Below are 16,125 nucleotides of genomic sequence, written 5' to 3' on the forward strand. Positions count from 1 at the left end.
TCCCTCATGAACATTGATGCAAAAATCCTCAACAAAATTCTAGCCAATAGAATCCAACAACACATCAAAAAAATAATTCACCCTGATCAAGTGGGATTTATACCAGGTATGCAAGGCTGGTTTAATATCAGAAAAACCATTAATGTAATCCATCACATAAATAAAACAAAAGACAAAAACCACATGATCTTATCAATTGATGCAGAAAAGGCATTTGACAAAGTCCAACACCCATTCATGATAAAAACTCTTACCAAAATAGGAATTGAAGGAAAATTCCTCAACATAATAAAGGGCATCTATGCAAAGCCAACAGCCAATATCACTCTAAATGGAGAGAACCTGAAAGCATTTCCCTTGAGAACGGGAACCAGACAAGGATGCCCTTTATCACCGCTCTTATTCAACATCGTGTTGGAAGTCTTAGCCAGGGCAATTAGGCTAGACAAAGAAATAAAAGGTATCCGGATTGGCAAGGAAGAAGTAAAGTTATCACTATTTGCAGATGACATGATTATATACACAGAAAACCCTAAGGAATCCTGCAGAAAACTACTGAAACTAATAGAAGAGTTTGGCAGAGTCTCAGGTTATAAAATAAACATACAAAAATCACTTGGATTCCTCTACATCAATAAAAAGAACACCGAAGAGGAAATAACCAAATCAATACCATTCACAGTAGCCCCCAAGAAGATAAGATACTTAGGAATAAATCTTACGAAGGATGTAAAAGACCTATACAAAGAAAACTACAAAGCTCTACTACAAGAAATTCAGACGGACATACTTAAGTGGAAAAACATACCTTGCTCATGGATAGGAAGACTTAACATAGTAAAAATGTCTATTCTACCAAAAGCCATCTATACATTTAACGCACTTCCGATCCAAATTCCAATGTCATATTTTAAGGGGATAGAGAAACAAATCACCAATTTCATATGGAAGGGAAAGAAGCCCCGGATAAGCAAAGCACTACTGAAAAAGAAGAAGAAAGTGGGAGGCCTCACCTTACCTGACTTCAGAACCTATTATACAGCCACAGTAGTCAAAACAGCCTGGTATTGGTACAACAACAGACACATAGACCAATGGAACAGAATTGAGAACCCAGACATAGTTCCATCCACGTATGAGCAGCTGATATTGGACAAAGGACCAGTGTCAATTAACTGGGGAAAAGATAGCCTTTTTAACAAATAGTGCTGGCATAACTGGATATCCAGTTGCAAAAAAATGAAACAGGACCCATACCTCACACCATGCACAAAAACTAACTCCAAGTGGATCAAAGACCTAAACATAAAGACTAAAACGATAAAGATCATGGAAGAAAAAATTGGGACAACCCTAGGAGCCCTAATACAAGGTATAAACAGAATACAAAACATTACCAAAAATGATGAAGAGAAACCAGATAACTGGGAGCTCCTAAAAATCAAACACCTATGCTCATCTAAAGACTTCACCAAAAGAGTAAAAAGACCACCTACAGATTGGGAAAGAATTTTCAGCTATGACATCTCCGACCAGCGCCTGATCTCTAAAATCTACATGATTCTGTCAAAACTCAACCACAAAAAGACAAACAACCCAATCAAGAAGTGGGCAAAGGATATGAACACACATTTCACTAAAGAAGATATTCAGGCAGCCAACAGATACATGAGAAAATGCTCTCGATCATTAGCCATTAGAGAAATGCAAATTAAAACTACAATGAGATTCCATCTCACACCAACTAGACTGGCATTAATCCAAAAAACACAAAATAATAAATGTTGGAGAGGCTGCGGAGAGATTGGAACTCTCATACACTGCTGGTGGGAATGTAGAATGGTACAACCACTTTGGAAATCTATCTGGCGTTATCTTAAACAGTTAGAAATAGAACTACCATACAACCCAGAAATCCCACTCCTCGGAATATACCCTAGAGATACAAGAGCCTTCATACAAACAGATATATGCACACCCATGTTTATTGCAGCTCTGTTTACAATAGCAAAAAGTTGGAAGCAACCAAGGTGTCCATCAACGGATGAATGGGTAAATAAATTGTGGTATATTCACACAATGGAATACTACGCATCGATAAAGAACAGTGACGAATCTCTGAAACATTTCATAACATGGAGGAACCTGGAAGGCATTATGCTGAGCGAAATTAGTCAGAGGCAAAAGGACAAATATTGTATAAGACCACTATTATAAGATCTTGAGAAATAGTATAAACTGAGAAGAACACATACTTTTGTGGTTACGAGGGGGGGAGGGAGGGAGGGTGGGAGAGGGTTTTTTATTGATTAATCAGTAGATAAGAACTGCTTTAGGTGAAGGGAAAGACAACACTCAATACATGGAAGGTCAGCTCAATTGGACTGGACCAAAAGCAAAGAAGTTTCCGGGATCAAATGAATGCTTCAAAGGTCAGCGGAGCAAGCGCGGGGGTCTGGGGAACATGGTTTGCGGGGACTTCTAAGTCAATTGGCAAAATAATTCTATTATGAAATCATTCTGCATCCCACTTTGAAATGTGATGTCTGGGGTCTTAAATGCTAACAAGCGGCCATCTAAGATGCAGCAATTGGTCTCAACCCAACTGGAGCAAAGGAAAATGAAGAACACCAAGGCCACATGACAACTAAGAGCCCAAGAGACAGAAAGGGCCACATGAACCAGAGACCTACATCATCCTGAGACCAGAAGAACTAGGTGGTGCCCGGCCACAATCGATGACTGCCCTGACAGGGAGCACAACAGAGGACCCCTGAGGGAGCAGGAGATCAGTGGGATACAGACCCCAAATTCTCATAAAAAGACCAAACTTAATGGTCTGACTGAGACTAGAGGAATCCCGGCGGCCATGCTCCCCAGACCTTCTGTTGACACAGGACAGGAACCATCCCCGAAGACAACTCATCAGACATGAAAGGGACTGGTCAGCGGGTGGGAGAGAGATGCTGATGAAGAGTGAGCTAATTATATCAGGTGGACACATGAGATTGTGTTGGCAACTCTTGTCTGGAGGGGGGATGGGAGGCTAGAGAGAGAGGGAAGCCGGCAAAATTGTCAAGAAAGGAGAGACTGAAAGGGCTGACTCAAGAGGGGGAGAGTAAGTGGGAGTAGGGAGTGAGATGTATGTAAACTTATATGTGACAGACTGATTGGATTTGTAAACGTTCACTTGAAGTTTAATAAAAGTTATAAAAAAAAAAAAAAGAATGACAACGGGTAGGGTCACTTCTCCTTGGCTTTATTTTCTTATTTGTAAAGTGGAGACAGCGACTGTATTTTCCCTCTTCATAGCTCGTGGATGTATTGTGAATGTAGTAAGAGAAGTGAATAGGAGTTTAGAGACTAAGAAACTTACTCAGCATTTCAGAAAACTAAGGGAAATGTCTTCTCTGGTGGCTAAGATTTCTATTGACATTTGAACACTCCCATAATAGAAATATTGAAATGGCAAGTGTTTTATTATATACATATTTACCACAATAAGAAAAGAAGCTGGAAAAATATGTTCACATGGTCCCTGGAAACTACGTCCTCCCTTTCTCCTTTCTAGTGGGCAATTTTCTCTTATCATGAGGCTATTCTTACATCATTTGGTTACTGGTCCATTGTCAGTTACAAGTATTACAATATCTTCTCTCTGTTTTTAGTTTGTCTTCTCTGTTCTTTGTTAATTTTAATGTAGTCGGCTGTATCAATCTATTATTTTATTATAAGCTCTTTTTGGAATTTAATTTTATAAATTATTTCTTATCCACAAGACAGAAAGATATTCTTCTACATAGTTCTTTTATTTTAATTTTTTTTGAAGCAGCCTCAAACTTACAGAAAATTCCAAGTACAGTATAGAAAACTTTTTTCCTGAATGTTTGAGGGTAAGTTGTCAACCTGATGCTTCACCTTTCTGTAACATTTCAGTGTGCATTGTCTACAAAGACATTTTCCTATATTACTGCCATATAGTCATCAAAATTAATACAGTAATAATACGTCAGTACCATTCATCATGGATTGAATTGTGTCCCCCCAAAACATCTGTCAACTTGGCTAGGTCATGATTCCCAGTACTGTATGATTGTCTACCATTTTGTCATCTGATATGATTTCCCTATGTGTTGTAAACCCTATCACTATGATGTTAATGAGATGGATTAACAGCACTTATATCGATGAGATCTAGATTAGATAATGTCTTAAATCAATCTCTTTTGATATATAAAAGAGAGAAGCAAGCAGAGAGACATGGGGACCTCATACCACCAAGAAAGAAGCACCAGGAGCACAGCGCATCCTTTGGATCCGAGTCCTTGCACAGAGAAACTCCTAGTTCAGGGGAAAATTGATGACAAGAACATTCCTCCAGAGCCAACAGAGAAAGAAAGCCTCTGCCTGGAGCTGATGCCCTGAATTTGGACTTCTAGCCTATTAGACTGAGAAAATAAATTTCTCTTTGTTAAAGTCATTCACTTGTGGTATTTCCGGCATAGCAGCCGCAGATAACTAAGACATCATCCAATCCTTAGACCCTATTCCAGTTTTGCCAAATGTCCCAATAAAGTGTTTTAAGGAAAAAGAATATAGTTCAGGATCACATGTTGTATTTAGTTGTCCAGTCTCTTTAGGCTCCTTTGGTCTGGAAGATTTTCTTCTTGACTTTGATGACCCTGGCACTTTCAAATATTACAGGCCAGTTATTTTCTAGAATGTCCCTCAATTTGGGTTTATCTGATATTTCATGATGTTAGATTTGGGTGATGCATTTTTGTCAGGGATATCACAGAAGTCCTACTGTGTTCTTCTCATTGCATCCTTTGAGGTGTGCATGATTTTGCATTGTCCTGTTACTGGTGGTGCTTACTTTGATTACTTGACGAAGGTGGTCATTAGGAAATGTTTTATGGGGAGGTACTTTGAAACAATGTCAATATCTGGTTCCTTATCAAACTTTCAGTATATTCACATATCTATATAGACTTATGTTTTCCTTTTTTATTCATTGAGTTGTAATCCATTACTATCATTATTTATTTTGATGCTCAATTTTTCCTAGATTTAACCAGTGGAGGCTCTTCAAGCTGGCTTCTATGTTCCTTTCATTCTTTGAGCACTTCCTTACTTTCTGGCACAAGATAATATTCCAGGTTTATCTTATACTTGCCCAATTCCAGCTCTGGAATCAACTATTTCTCTAAATATCCCTGGTTCCTTTTAGTGGACTGTGATATTTAGAAGCCAACATCTTGGTACTAAGTGTGCTCATTGTTATTGGGGAGTTGCTACTCCCTGTATACACACACACACAAACACACATACACACAGAGAATATATATATGCATATATACACATGTTACATCTGTATTTATTTCTCTGTCTATATGTATAGTGAAAACCACGTGTTCACACTGATTCCTCCAATTCCAATCCAACAGCACAGAGTGCATTCTAGTGTCTCATTTTCCACACATGTAACTCCTCTCTCTGACAGTGAGGAACCCGACCCATTATATGCTTATATATATTCCCATTATGTATTACTTAATTGATCTCCCTCTATATTCCAAGGGGCCCTGGTGGCACAGTGGTTAAAGCGATTGACTGTTAACTGAAGGGTCAGCAGTTTGAAACCACCAGCCACTCTGTGGGAGAAAGATGTGGCAGTCTGCTTCTGTAGGTATTTACAGCCTTAGAAATTCTGTGCGGTCACAATGAGCTGGAATTGACTTGAGGACAGTGGGTTTGTCATTTTTGCTACGTATCCAGTCTCCCACAGCAGCATCATAGCTGCTTCCACCCCTCCCTAGATACTTTCCTTAGGCTTTGCTATCTCACTCTGGGTCACCCACCCTGCTCAGCCACCCTTCTTAACCCACTCATGCTCTGACACCCCACATCAGGGCATCCTCCTAAGTAGATACCCTCCTTACTCTGCTTGTGGTTCCACCCCTCATGTGAGGCCACACCTCTGTGTGGAGCCCTTCTTGCCCCTCTCGAGCTCTCACTCCCCACATTGAGACACCTCTATGTAGGAATAATCTCTTCACCTTGCTTTAACACTCACAATAGGAAGCTCCCAAGAGGGGAAACCCTAGCTCTGACAACCCAGGCTAGGTCCCCCCATCCCATGGACACCCTATTCACACTAAGTTTTTACTTTGCTTTTAGAGGAGATTCCCTCAACTTTATCTTCTAGCCACTCTATTAAAATCCCCAGTTCCATAAACATATTTTAATTTTAAAGAACTCTTTCTCGCTTTCTAATTTTTTACGCAAATTCTCTTCTTATTTTGTGGATATGACATCTTCGTGGTCCTCTCAAAAGACATTATATGCACTAGAGTTTTTTTTTTTTTTTTCTATTTCCAGTGTCATTTCTGTTTTCTTGCCATTCATTTTTCTATTTTATCCTGTTTTTGGCCTTTCATATTGGAGGCCTTCCTCAAATGCCTAGTGATCCTCAAGGCCTGTCCCTTCCCCAGATCAATCCAGGCTTATTTTCCAAGTGACTCAATTTAAAATGAACTAAAGCTCTAAATATGGGGTAGAATTAGTTTTTTAAAATCCATATCTTTTTTTTTTTTTTCCTCATATGTGGAAGAACCAGAGCTTCAGATAGTGTTTTTATTTTGGTATTTTATTTTGCCAAGTATAAACATTTGCAATGAAAGAACTCAGACCAACATAGGTACTCCATGTAAATCAGAGTGCTAAGAAATCACACAGCTCGTATAGCTCACCCAGGCTACAACGCCAGTTAATTCCGTTTTTTTTTTTTTTTTTAATAATTTTTATTGTGCTTTAAGTGAAAGTTTACAAATCAAGTCAGCCTCTCACACAAAAACATATACACGCCTTGCTACATACTCCCAGTTACTCTCCCCCTAATGAGGCAGCTCACTCCCTCCCTCCACTCTCTCTTTTCGTGTCCATTTCGCCAGCTTCTAACCCCCTCTACCCTCTCATCTCCCCTCCAAGCAGGAGATGCCAACATAGTCTCAAGTATTCACCTGGTCCAAGAAGCTCACTCCTCACCAGCATCCCTCTCCAACCCATTGTCCAGTCCAATCCATGTCTGAAGAGTTGGCTTCGGGAATGGTTCCTGTCCTGGGTTAACAGAAGGTCTGGGGGCCATGAGCACCAGGGTCCTTCTAGTCTCAGTCAGACCATTAAGTCTGGTCTTTTTATGAGAATTTGGGGTCTGCATCCCACTGCTCTCCTGCTCCCTCAGGGGTTCTCTGTTGTGTTCCCTGTCAGGGCAGTCATTGGTTGTAGCCAGGCACCATCTAGTTTTTCTGGTCTCAGGATGATGTAGTCTCTGGTTCATGTGGCTCTTTCTGTCTCTTGGGCTCCTAATCACCTTGTGTCCTTGGTGTTCTTCATTCTCCTTTGATCCAGGTGGGTTGAGACTAATTGATGCATCTTAGATGGCTGCTTGCTAGCGTTTAAGACCCCAGACGCTGCTCTTCAAAGTGGGATGCCAAATGTTTTCCTAGTAGATTTTATTATGCCAGTTGACTTAGATGGCCCCTGAAACCATGGTCCCCAAAACCCTGCCCCTGCTACACTAGCCTTCGAAGCGTTTAGTTTTTTCAGGAAACTTCTTTGTTTTTGGTTTAGTCCAGTTATGCTGACCTCCCTGTATTGCGTGTTGTCTTTCCCTTCACCTAAAGTAGTTCTTATCTACTAATTAGTGAATGCCCCTCTCCCACCCTCCGCCCCTCCCTCTCTCATAACCACAAAAGAATGTTTTCTTCTCAGTTTAAACTATTTCTCAAGTTCTTAAAATAGCGGTCTTATACAATATTTGTCCTTTGCAACTGATGAATTTCACTCAGCATAATGCCTTCCAGATTCCTCCATGTTATGAAATGTTTCACAGATTCCTCACTGTTCTTTATCGATGCGTAGTATTCCATTGTGTGAATATACCATAATTTATCCATTCATCTATTGATGGGAACCTTGGTTGCTTCCATCTGTTTGCTATTGTAAACAGTGCTGCAATAAACATGGGTGTGCACACATCTGTTCATGTAAAGGCTCTTATTTCTCTAGGATATATTCTGAGGAGTGAGATTGCTGGATCTTATGGTAGTTCTATTTCTAGCTTTTTAAGGAAGTGTCAAATCGATTTCCAAAGTGGTTGTACCATTTGACATTCCCACCAGCAGTATGGAAGTGTTCCAGTCTCTCCACAGCCTCTCCAACATTTATTATTTTGTGTTTTTTGGATTAATGCCAGCCTTGTTGGAGTGAGATGAAATCTCATTGTAGTTTTGATCTGCATTTCTCTAATGGCTAATGATCATGAGCATTTCCTCATGTATCTGTTAGCTACCTGAATGTCTTCTTAAGTGAAGTGTCTGTTCATATCTTCGGCCCATTTTTTAATTGGGTTATTTGTCTTTCTGTAGTTGAGTTTTTGCAGTATCATGTAGATTTTAGAGATCAGGTGCTGATTGGAAATGTCATAGCTAAAAACTTTTTCCCAGTCTGTAGGTAATCTTTTTACTCTTTTGGAGAACTCTTTGGATGAGTATAGGTGTTTGATTTTTAGGCGCTCCCAGTTATCTAGTTTTCCTTCTGCATTCTTAACAATGTTTAGTATACTGTTTATGCCATGTATTAGGGCTCCTAACGTTGTCCCTATTTTTTCTTCCATGATCTTCATCTTTTTCGATCTTATTTAGGTCTTTGATCCATTTTGAGCTCGTTTTTGTGCATGGAGTGAGGTATGGGTCTTGTTTCATTTTTTTGCAGATGGATATCCAGTTATGCCAGCACCATTTGGTAAAAAGACTGTCTTTTCCCCATTTAACTACTTTGGGGCCTTTGTCAAATATCAACTGCTCATATGTGGATGGATTTATGTCTGGATTCTCAATTCTGTTCCATTGGTCTATGTATCTGTTATAGTACCAGCACCAGGCTGTTTTGACTACTGTGGCAGTAAAATAGGTTCTAAAATCAGGTAAAGTAAGGCCTCCCATTTTGCTCTTCTTTAATTAATTCCATTTTTGATCAGTTCCTTCTAATGAGAAAATATTTGTTTCATGTACCAGTCCTTGTGTGAAAGGGAGGATCTTGTTGAGTAGTAGATAACATATAAAGAATGCTGGCATTTTATAGATGGTGTACATACAGAATCAGATACAAACGAAGAATCAGACTGGGGGTCCAGTTGGCAAAATAAAACACAAAAAAGCCAAACCCATTGCCATTGAGTCGATTCCGACTCATAGCAACCCTATAAAACAGAGTAGAGCTGCTCCACAGGATTTCCAAGGAGTGCCTAGTGGATTTGAACTGCCAGCCTTTTGGTTAGCAGCAATAGCACTTTACCACTACACCACCAGGATTTCCAAAATAAAAGATAGAGTTTATGTTGTATTCAGTTTCCAATTTAACACACATTTTCTCACCTGTGACTGCCAAGTAAGATCAATTCAGTAAAAAAAAAAGTAAGAAGTCAGACCAGTTATCTTGATGACACCACGAGAGAGAACGCCATACCATGTATTTATTCCTCCTACAGCCCATTTCACTGACAAGCAAACTGAGAATAGTGAAACTCGTAGTCAGTGGTTCTCAAAATCAGCATCACCCGACGACTTGTTAGAAATGTAAATTCTCGGGCTTCACCCAAAGCTGACTGAATCAGAAACTGTGTGGGCTTTCTGGGTTTCTGAGTTTCAACAAGCCCTCCCGGGGATACTGAAGTACCTGAAACCTGAGAATCATTGTTCTTTGAAATAAGTCCTTCCAAAACTCTCAGAGAATTTGTTCTTTTGCAGAGACTCTTGTCATTTCTGATCTTGGCCTGTGGATCCTACACTCCATGAATGTATACAATTTTCAATGTCCTTGGTGCTTTTGAACCTCAAGGCAAACCTCTCAAATAAGTGTTTTTGAGAGACGTAGAAACTTTTTAACAACTCCCATTGCTTCCTTGTTCCCAGTGGGAATTACTCCAGTTCTGCTGTATCCTGAGCCCAGTCTGATAATATCTCCCTGAGAACATTCCCTCTTCCCCAGGCTCATGATCAAAAGTAGTGTAGCTGAGGTATGGGCAGGAGCGAGAAACTGCATGGAAAGGACCCCTAGAATGATGTAAGTAGTCTCATCTCCCATTCTGGGCTGAAGGAAAATGAGAGATCGAAAGTCTGCTGTAGGTAGGCTCCTGTAAACACCTGCTGGAGGGTGGGAGGAAAAAACACAAAGCCATTGACTTGATGGTAGGAAGTCTGAAGTGTGAGGAGAGCACTGGAAGGTAGTGCAAGGGAATGTGCTGTTGAAAACAGTTTCCTCAAGTTGCCTGTGGAAACCAATATTTTTAGCAACCAAGCATAGAACTGGTCTTATGGTTTAGGGATCAAGGGATAATCACCCAAAAATTCTCCAAAAAACAACCTAAATGTCCATCAGCAGATGAATGGATATACATATAAGAGAATATTACTCATCCATAAAGAGAGTTGAAGTCCTGATACATTCTACAACATGCACAGATGTTGACAACATTGTGTTGAGTGAAGTGAGTCAATCATAAAAGAATATGGCATGATATCATATAAATTAGAATAGGCAAATGTAGAGACCAAAATTTATTAGTGGTTACCAGCGGCAGAAGGGAGAGACAAAAGGGGAGCCATTGTTTAGGAAGCACTGAGTTTCTGTTTCTGGTAATGGAAAATTTGGCAGCAGATATTGGTGATGGTTGCCCAACATGATTAACATAATCGATGTCACTAAATCATACATATGAAAAGTGCTAAGTTGACAAATGTTGTTATATGTATTTTTATAACAATAAAATAATTCACATATTGAAGTTTGTGTAATCAATTATCTAATTAAAATATTAACTTAACAAATATTTATTAACCATGTGCTACATCAGAGTTGCTGTTCTTGGCTCTGGAGTTACTAAAACATTGAAATTACAAAGTGGTTGAGCAAAGAGAGAAGCGGAACAAATAAATGATGATGTTACAGTTGTTGTTAGGTGCTGTTGAGTTGATTCTGACTTATAGAGAACCTATAGGACAGTAGAACTCTCACTATAGGAGAGTAGAATTGCCCCACAGGGTTTCCTAAGCTGTAGTCTTTAAGGGAGCAGATCACCGGGTCTTCTCTTCCACGGAGCAGCTGGTGGGTTCGAACCTCCTAGCAGCCATGCACTTAACCGTTGCTCCATCAGGGCTCCTTTTGAATGATGACAGAATATGATAAACCCTGTAACAGAGGTATTTATAACGGGTTATTAGGACTGTGAGGAAAGAGGAATTCTTTCTGCAAGAGAGAAATGGTAAAGGAAGTCACAGAGAGGGTCACATTTGAGAGGGTTTTTTTCTAGGTGGAAAGGACAGTGGAACAGCATTACAGGAAACAGTGATAGAAATAAACAACACATAGCATGATTGAGAAACTATAATTCATTAAGCAGCCAATGGTTCCTAAGAGCAGAGATACTGACTAGAAAGGCTGATGGAGATTACATTTTATAGCCTCATATGACATGCTGAGGGGGATTTACATGTTCATATTTAAGCATGTTTTTCTACCCTGATTTGATCCACAAAGTATTTGATGTGGCTCCCAAGCAGCACTAGTGAGCAGCCACTGAAAGATTGTAAGTAGGGGAGAGGCTTGATCAGATCTGAGTTTAGAAAGGTCACATTGGCAACAGGATAGAAGATGGACTGGAGTGGAAGCAAATGGAAGCAAAATATTAGAATGGAATGATCTCTAACTGGTAATAGAGTTAATAGTCCAGGTTAGAAAGGATGGGAGCTTGAGGCAAGGCGGGCAGACAGGAAGGCAATGGACTCCCTCTCCTTGACATCCTCTATCTTCTTCTCTCTTTTCCATATCGGCCTGTGAATTCTCAGGTTGCGTATACTTCTAGATGGCTTTAAAATACCTCAGGAATGTATATTCCAGTACCCAACATAAAAACCCTCCAAAGATAGGGCCATTAATCGACACCTAATATTATGATCTGCCCTTGAAGATGCCCATCATTTGGACCTGGACAAACCTGTTCTGAGCCCCTAAGCAATTAAAGGACAAATAGTAACTTCATGCATCTGTGTCTGTGTCTTATTTTCCTCAGGTGTGCGGAGAAAATACTATGGATCAAAGGAACGTCACACAGGTATCAGAATTTGTCTTCCTGGGGCTCTCACAGATTCAAGAGCTCCAACTTTTCCTGTTCCTGGTGCTTCTACTTGTCTACATCACCACCATCGTGGGAAACCTCCTCATCATGATAACAGTGACCTTTGACTCCCAGCTCCACACACCCATGTACTTTTTGCTCCGAAATCTGGCTGTCATAGACCTCTGTTTCTCCTCAGTCACTGCCCCAAAGATGCTGGTTGACTTCCTTTCTGAGAATAAGACCATTTCCTACCAGGGCTGCATGGCTCAGATCTTCTTCTTTCACTTCCTGGGAGGTGCCACGGTCTTCTTCCTCTCAGTGATGGCCTATGATCGCCTCATTGCAATTTCCCGGCCCCTCCACTATGTCACTGTCCTGAACACTCAGTTTTGTGCGGGCCTGGTGGTAGCTGCCTGGGTGGGAGGCTTCCTTCATTCTGTTGTCCAGTTGGGTCTGATGCTCCCACTCCCTTTCTGTGGCCCCAATGTGCTGGATAACTTCTACTGTGATGTTCCACAAGTACTGAGACTAGCCTGCACTGACACTTCCATCTTGGAGTTCCTTATGATCTCCAACAGTGGGATGCTAGATGTCATCTGGTTCTTACTCCTCCTGATCTCTTACTCGATCATCTTGGTGATGCTGAGGTCCCACCCAGGGGAGGCGAGGAGGAAGGCAGCAAATACCTGTACCACCCACATCATCGTGGTGTCTATGATCTTCATTCCAAGTATTTACCTCTACACTTGTCCCTTCACCCCATTCTCCATGGACAAGGCTGTGTCCATCAGCCACACGGTCTTGACCCCCATGCTCAACCCCATGATCTACACCCTGAGGAACCAGAAAATGCAGGCAGCAGTGAAGAGATTAGGGAGGCTCTGGCTGGTTTGTAAAAAGCAGTGACAATGTGTAGGTCACTTCCCTTTGCCTTTATTTTCCCATTTGTAAAGTGGAAAAAGCTACTATATCCTCTTTTCATAGCTTGTGGATGTGTTATGAGGCTGGTAGAAGTGAATGAGTTTTTAAACTAAGCAACTCAGGTTTTTAAGAAAAAAAAACAATCATTTTTGTTTATGATGGGTAATTTTAACACTCCCATGACAATAAGAAATGTTCACATAGCCCCTGGAAACCATAACCCCTCCTTCCATTTTGGGGGGACAGTTTCTTCTTATCATGAGGCCATTTCACCAGTAAGAGCATTTCTATTTTCTTATTTTAACTTTTCATTTGTTGCAAATCTGGAGTGTTGGAAAGAGCACAGAATTCAGAGTCCTAAGCCCTAAAGTGATGACCTTTGTCATGTATTGTATTGTGTCCCCCAAAATATGTGTCAACTTGGTTAGGCCATGATTCCCAGTATTGTGTGGTTGTCCATCATTTTGTGATTGTAGTGTTATGTTAAAGAGGGTTAGGGTGGGATTGTAACACCTTTCCTAAGGTCACATCCCTGATCCAACGTAAAGTAAGTTTTCTGGGAGTGTGGCCTGCACCACCTTTTATCTTATAGGAGATAAAAGGAAAGAGAAGCAAGCAGAGAGGCAGGACCTCATATTACCAAGAAAGCAGAGCCGAGAGCAGAGCACCTCCTTTGGACCTGGGGTCTCTGCACCTGAGAAGCTTCTTGACCAGGGAAAGACTGATGACAAAAACCTTCCTCCATAGCTGATGGAGAGAGAAAGTCTTCCCCTGGAGCTGATGTCCTGAATTTGGACTTGTAGCCTACCAAGCTGTGAGAGAATAAATTTCTCTTTGTTAAAGTCATCCACTTGTGGCATTTCTGTTACAGCAGCACTAGATGACTAAGACAACCTTGGATGAGCCACCTAACCCCTCTTGGCTTCATGGCTTCTTGCCCGCCAAACAGGCTTAAAACTAAAACTGCCCCAAATGCCTTAGAGGATGCAAATTTAAAATGTGGGAGAAAATATTTCATTAACCATAGAATTTACATAGGGCTTATTATTACTGTTATTATTATTATCCCTGATATTTATTCCTTCATCTGCTGAATAGCATTTTGGCAAGAGGACAAAAAGTCCTATGTGAAGTGAGGGAGGCATGGAGAGAGTGGGGGCTGAAGTCCAGAAGGACCATGCGACATGCCCAAGGGGGAGATGGATAATAGACAATGAGTATACGTACAGGGCCATGTCCACGAGTGTTTATTACTACTATCCCCCGGCCCACCCCTAACTTCAGACTAGTATTTCTTTCTTTCTTTTTTTTAATTTATTGCGCTTCAGGTGAAAGTTTACAGAGCAAATCAGTTTCTCATTAAACAGTTAATACACAAATTGTTTTGTGACATTGGTTACCAACCCCATGATGTGTCAACACTCTCCCCTTCTCCAGCCCAGGGTTCCCTGTTTCCATTGGTTCAGTTTTCCTATCCCTTCCTGCCTTCTTGTCTTTGCTTTTGGGCTGGCGTTCCCATTAGTCCTATGTGCATGATTGAACTATGAGGCACGTTCTTCACATGTGTTATTGTAGGCCCTATAGAGCTGTCTAATCTTTAGGTGAAGGTTGAACCTCAGGAGTGACTTCAGTACTGAGTTAATAAGGTGCCATGGGGCCATACTCTTGGGATTTTGCCAGTCTCTGTCGGACCAGCAAGCCTGGTCTTTTTCTTTTGTGAATTTGAATTTTGTTCTACATTTTTCTCCCACTCTGTCCGAGACCCTCTATAGTGATTGATCTCTACCTGAGCAGGAGGCAGTGGTAGTCAAGTGCCATCTAGTTGTTCTGGGCTCAGTCTGTGGAGGTTGTGGTAGTTTATTTTTTGTACTTTAGATGAAGGTTTACAGAACAAACTAGTTTCTCATTAAACAGTTAATACACATATTGTTTTATGGCATTGGCTAACAACGCCACGACATGTCAACACTCTCCTTTCTCAACCTTTCGTTCCCTATTACCAGCTTTCCTGTTCCCACCTGCCTTCTAGTCCTTGCCTCGGGGCCGGTGTGCCCCTTTAGTCTCGTTTTGTTTTATGGGCCTGTCCAATCTTTGGCTGAAGGGTGAGCCTCAGGAGTGACTTCATTACTGAGCTAAAAGAGTGTCAGGGGGCCATACTCTCCGGGTTTCTCCAGTCTCTGTCAGGCCAGCAAGTCTGGTCTTTCTTTTTGAGTTAGAATTTTGTTCTACATTTTTCTCTGGCTCTGTCGGGGACCCTCTATCGTGATCCCTGTCAGAGCAGTCAGTGGTAGTAGCTGGGCACCTCCTAATTGTACTGGCCTCAGTCTGGTGGAGGCCATGGTAGACGTGGTCCATTAGTCCTCAGGACTAATCTTCTCGTTGTATCTTTAGTTTTCTTCATTCTTCCTTGCTCCCAAGGGGGTAAGACCAGTGGAGTATCTTAGATGGCCACTCACAGGCTTTTAAGATGCCAGCCACTACTCCCCAAAGTAGAACATTTTCTTTGTAAACTGTTATGCCAGTTGAGCTAGATGTTCCCTGGGACCATGGTCTCCACAACCCTCAACCTACCAGTTCAGTCCCTCAGGGAGTTTGGATGTGTCTGTGGAGCTTCCATGACCTTTTCTTGTACAAGTTGTGCTTGCTTCCCCAGTATCGTGTACTGTCTTACCCTCCACCAAAGTTACCACTTATCTATTGTTTATTTAGTGTTTTTCCATCCCCACCCCTCTGCTCCCTCATAACCATCAAAGATTGTTTCTTTTTGTGTGTAAACCTTTTCATGAGTTTTCACAGTAGTGGTCTCATACAATATTTGCCATTTTGTGATTGACTTACTTCACTCAGCATAATGCCCTCCAGATTCATCCATGTTAAGAGCTGTTTCACAGATTCATTGTTGTTCTTTATCATTGTGCAATACTCCACTGTGTGTATGTACCACAGTTTGTTTATCCATTCATCTGTTGATGGGCATCTAGGTTGTTTCCATCTTTTTGCTATTGTGAACAATGCTGCAGTGAACA

The 16,125-nt window shown here is 41.0% G+C and overlaps 1 protein-coding gene across 1 annotated transcript; it reads left to right on the forward strand.

The window, feature by feature from the left end:
- Positions 1-11,296: 11,296 nt before the first annotated feature.
- Positions 11,297-14,006, forward strand: LOC100662860 (olfactory receptor 4D2). Its single transcript, XM_023553406.2, has one exon. The coding sequence runs from the start codon at positions 12,149-12,151 to the stop codon at positions 13,082-13,084; it is 936 nt and encodes a 311-aa protein (XP_023409174.2). The 5' UTR covers positions 11,297-12,148; the 3' UTR covers positions 13,085-14,006.
- The last annotated feature ends 2,119 nt before the right edge of the window (positions 14,007-16,125 follow it).

Source organism: Loxodonta africana, chromosome 18 (assembly GCF_030014295.1).
Source record: "Loxodonta africana isolate mLoxAfr1 chromosome 18, mLoxAfr1.hap2, whole genome shotgun sequence".
Lineage (NCBI taxonomy): Eukaryota > Metazoa > Chordata > Mammalia > Proboscidea > Elephantidae > Loxodonta > Loxodonta africana.

Coding starts and splice junctions, on each gene's coding strand:
- LOC100662860 (XM_023553406.2), top strand. CDS start 12,149: ATGGATCAAAGGAACGTCACACAGGTATCAGAATTTGTCTTCCTGGGG.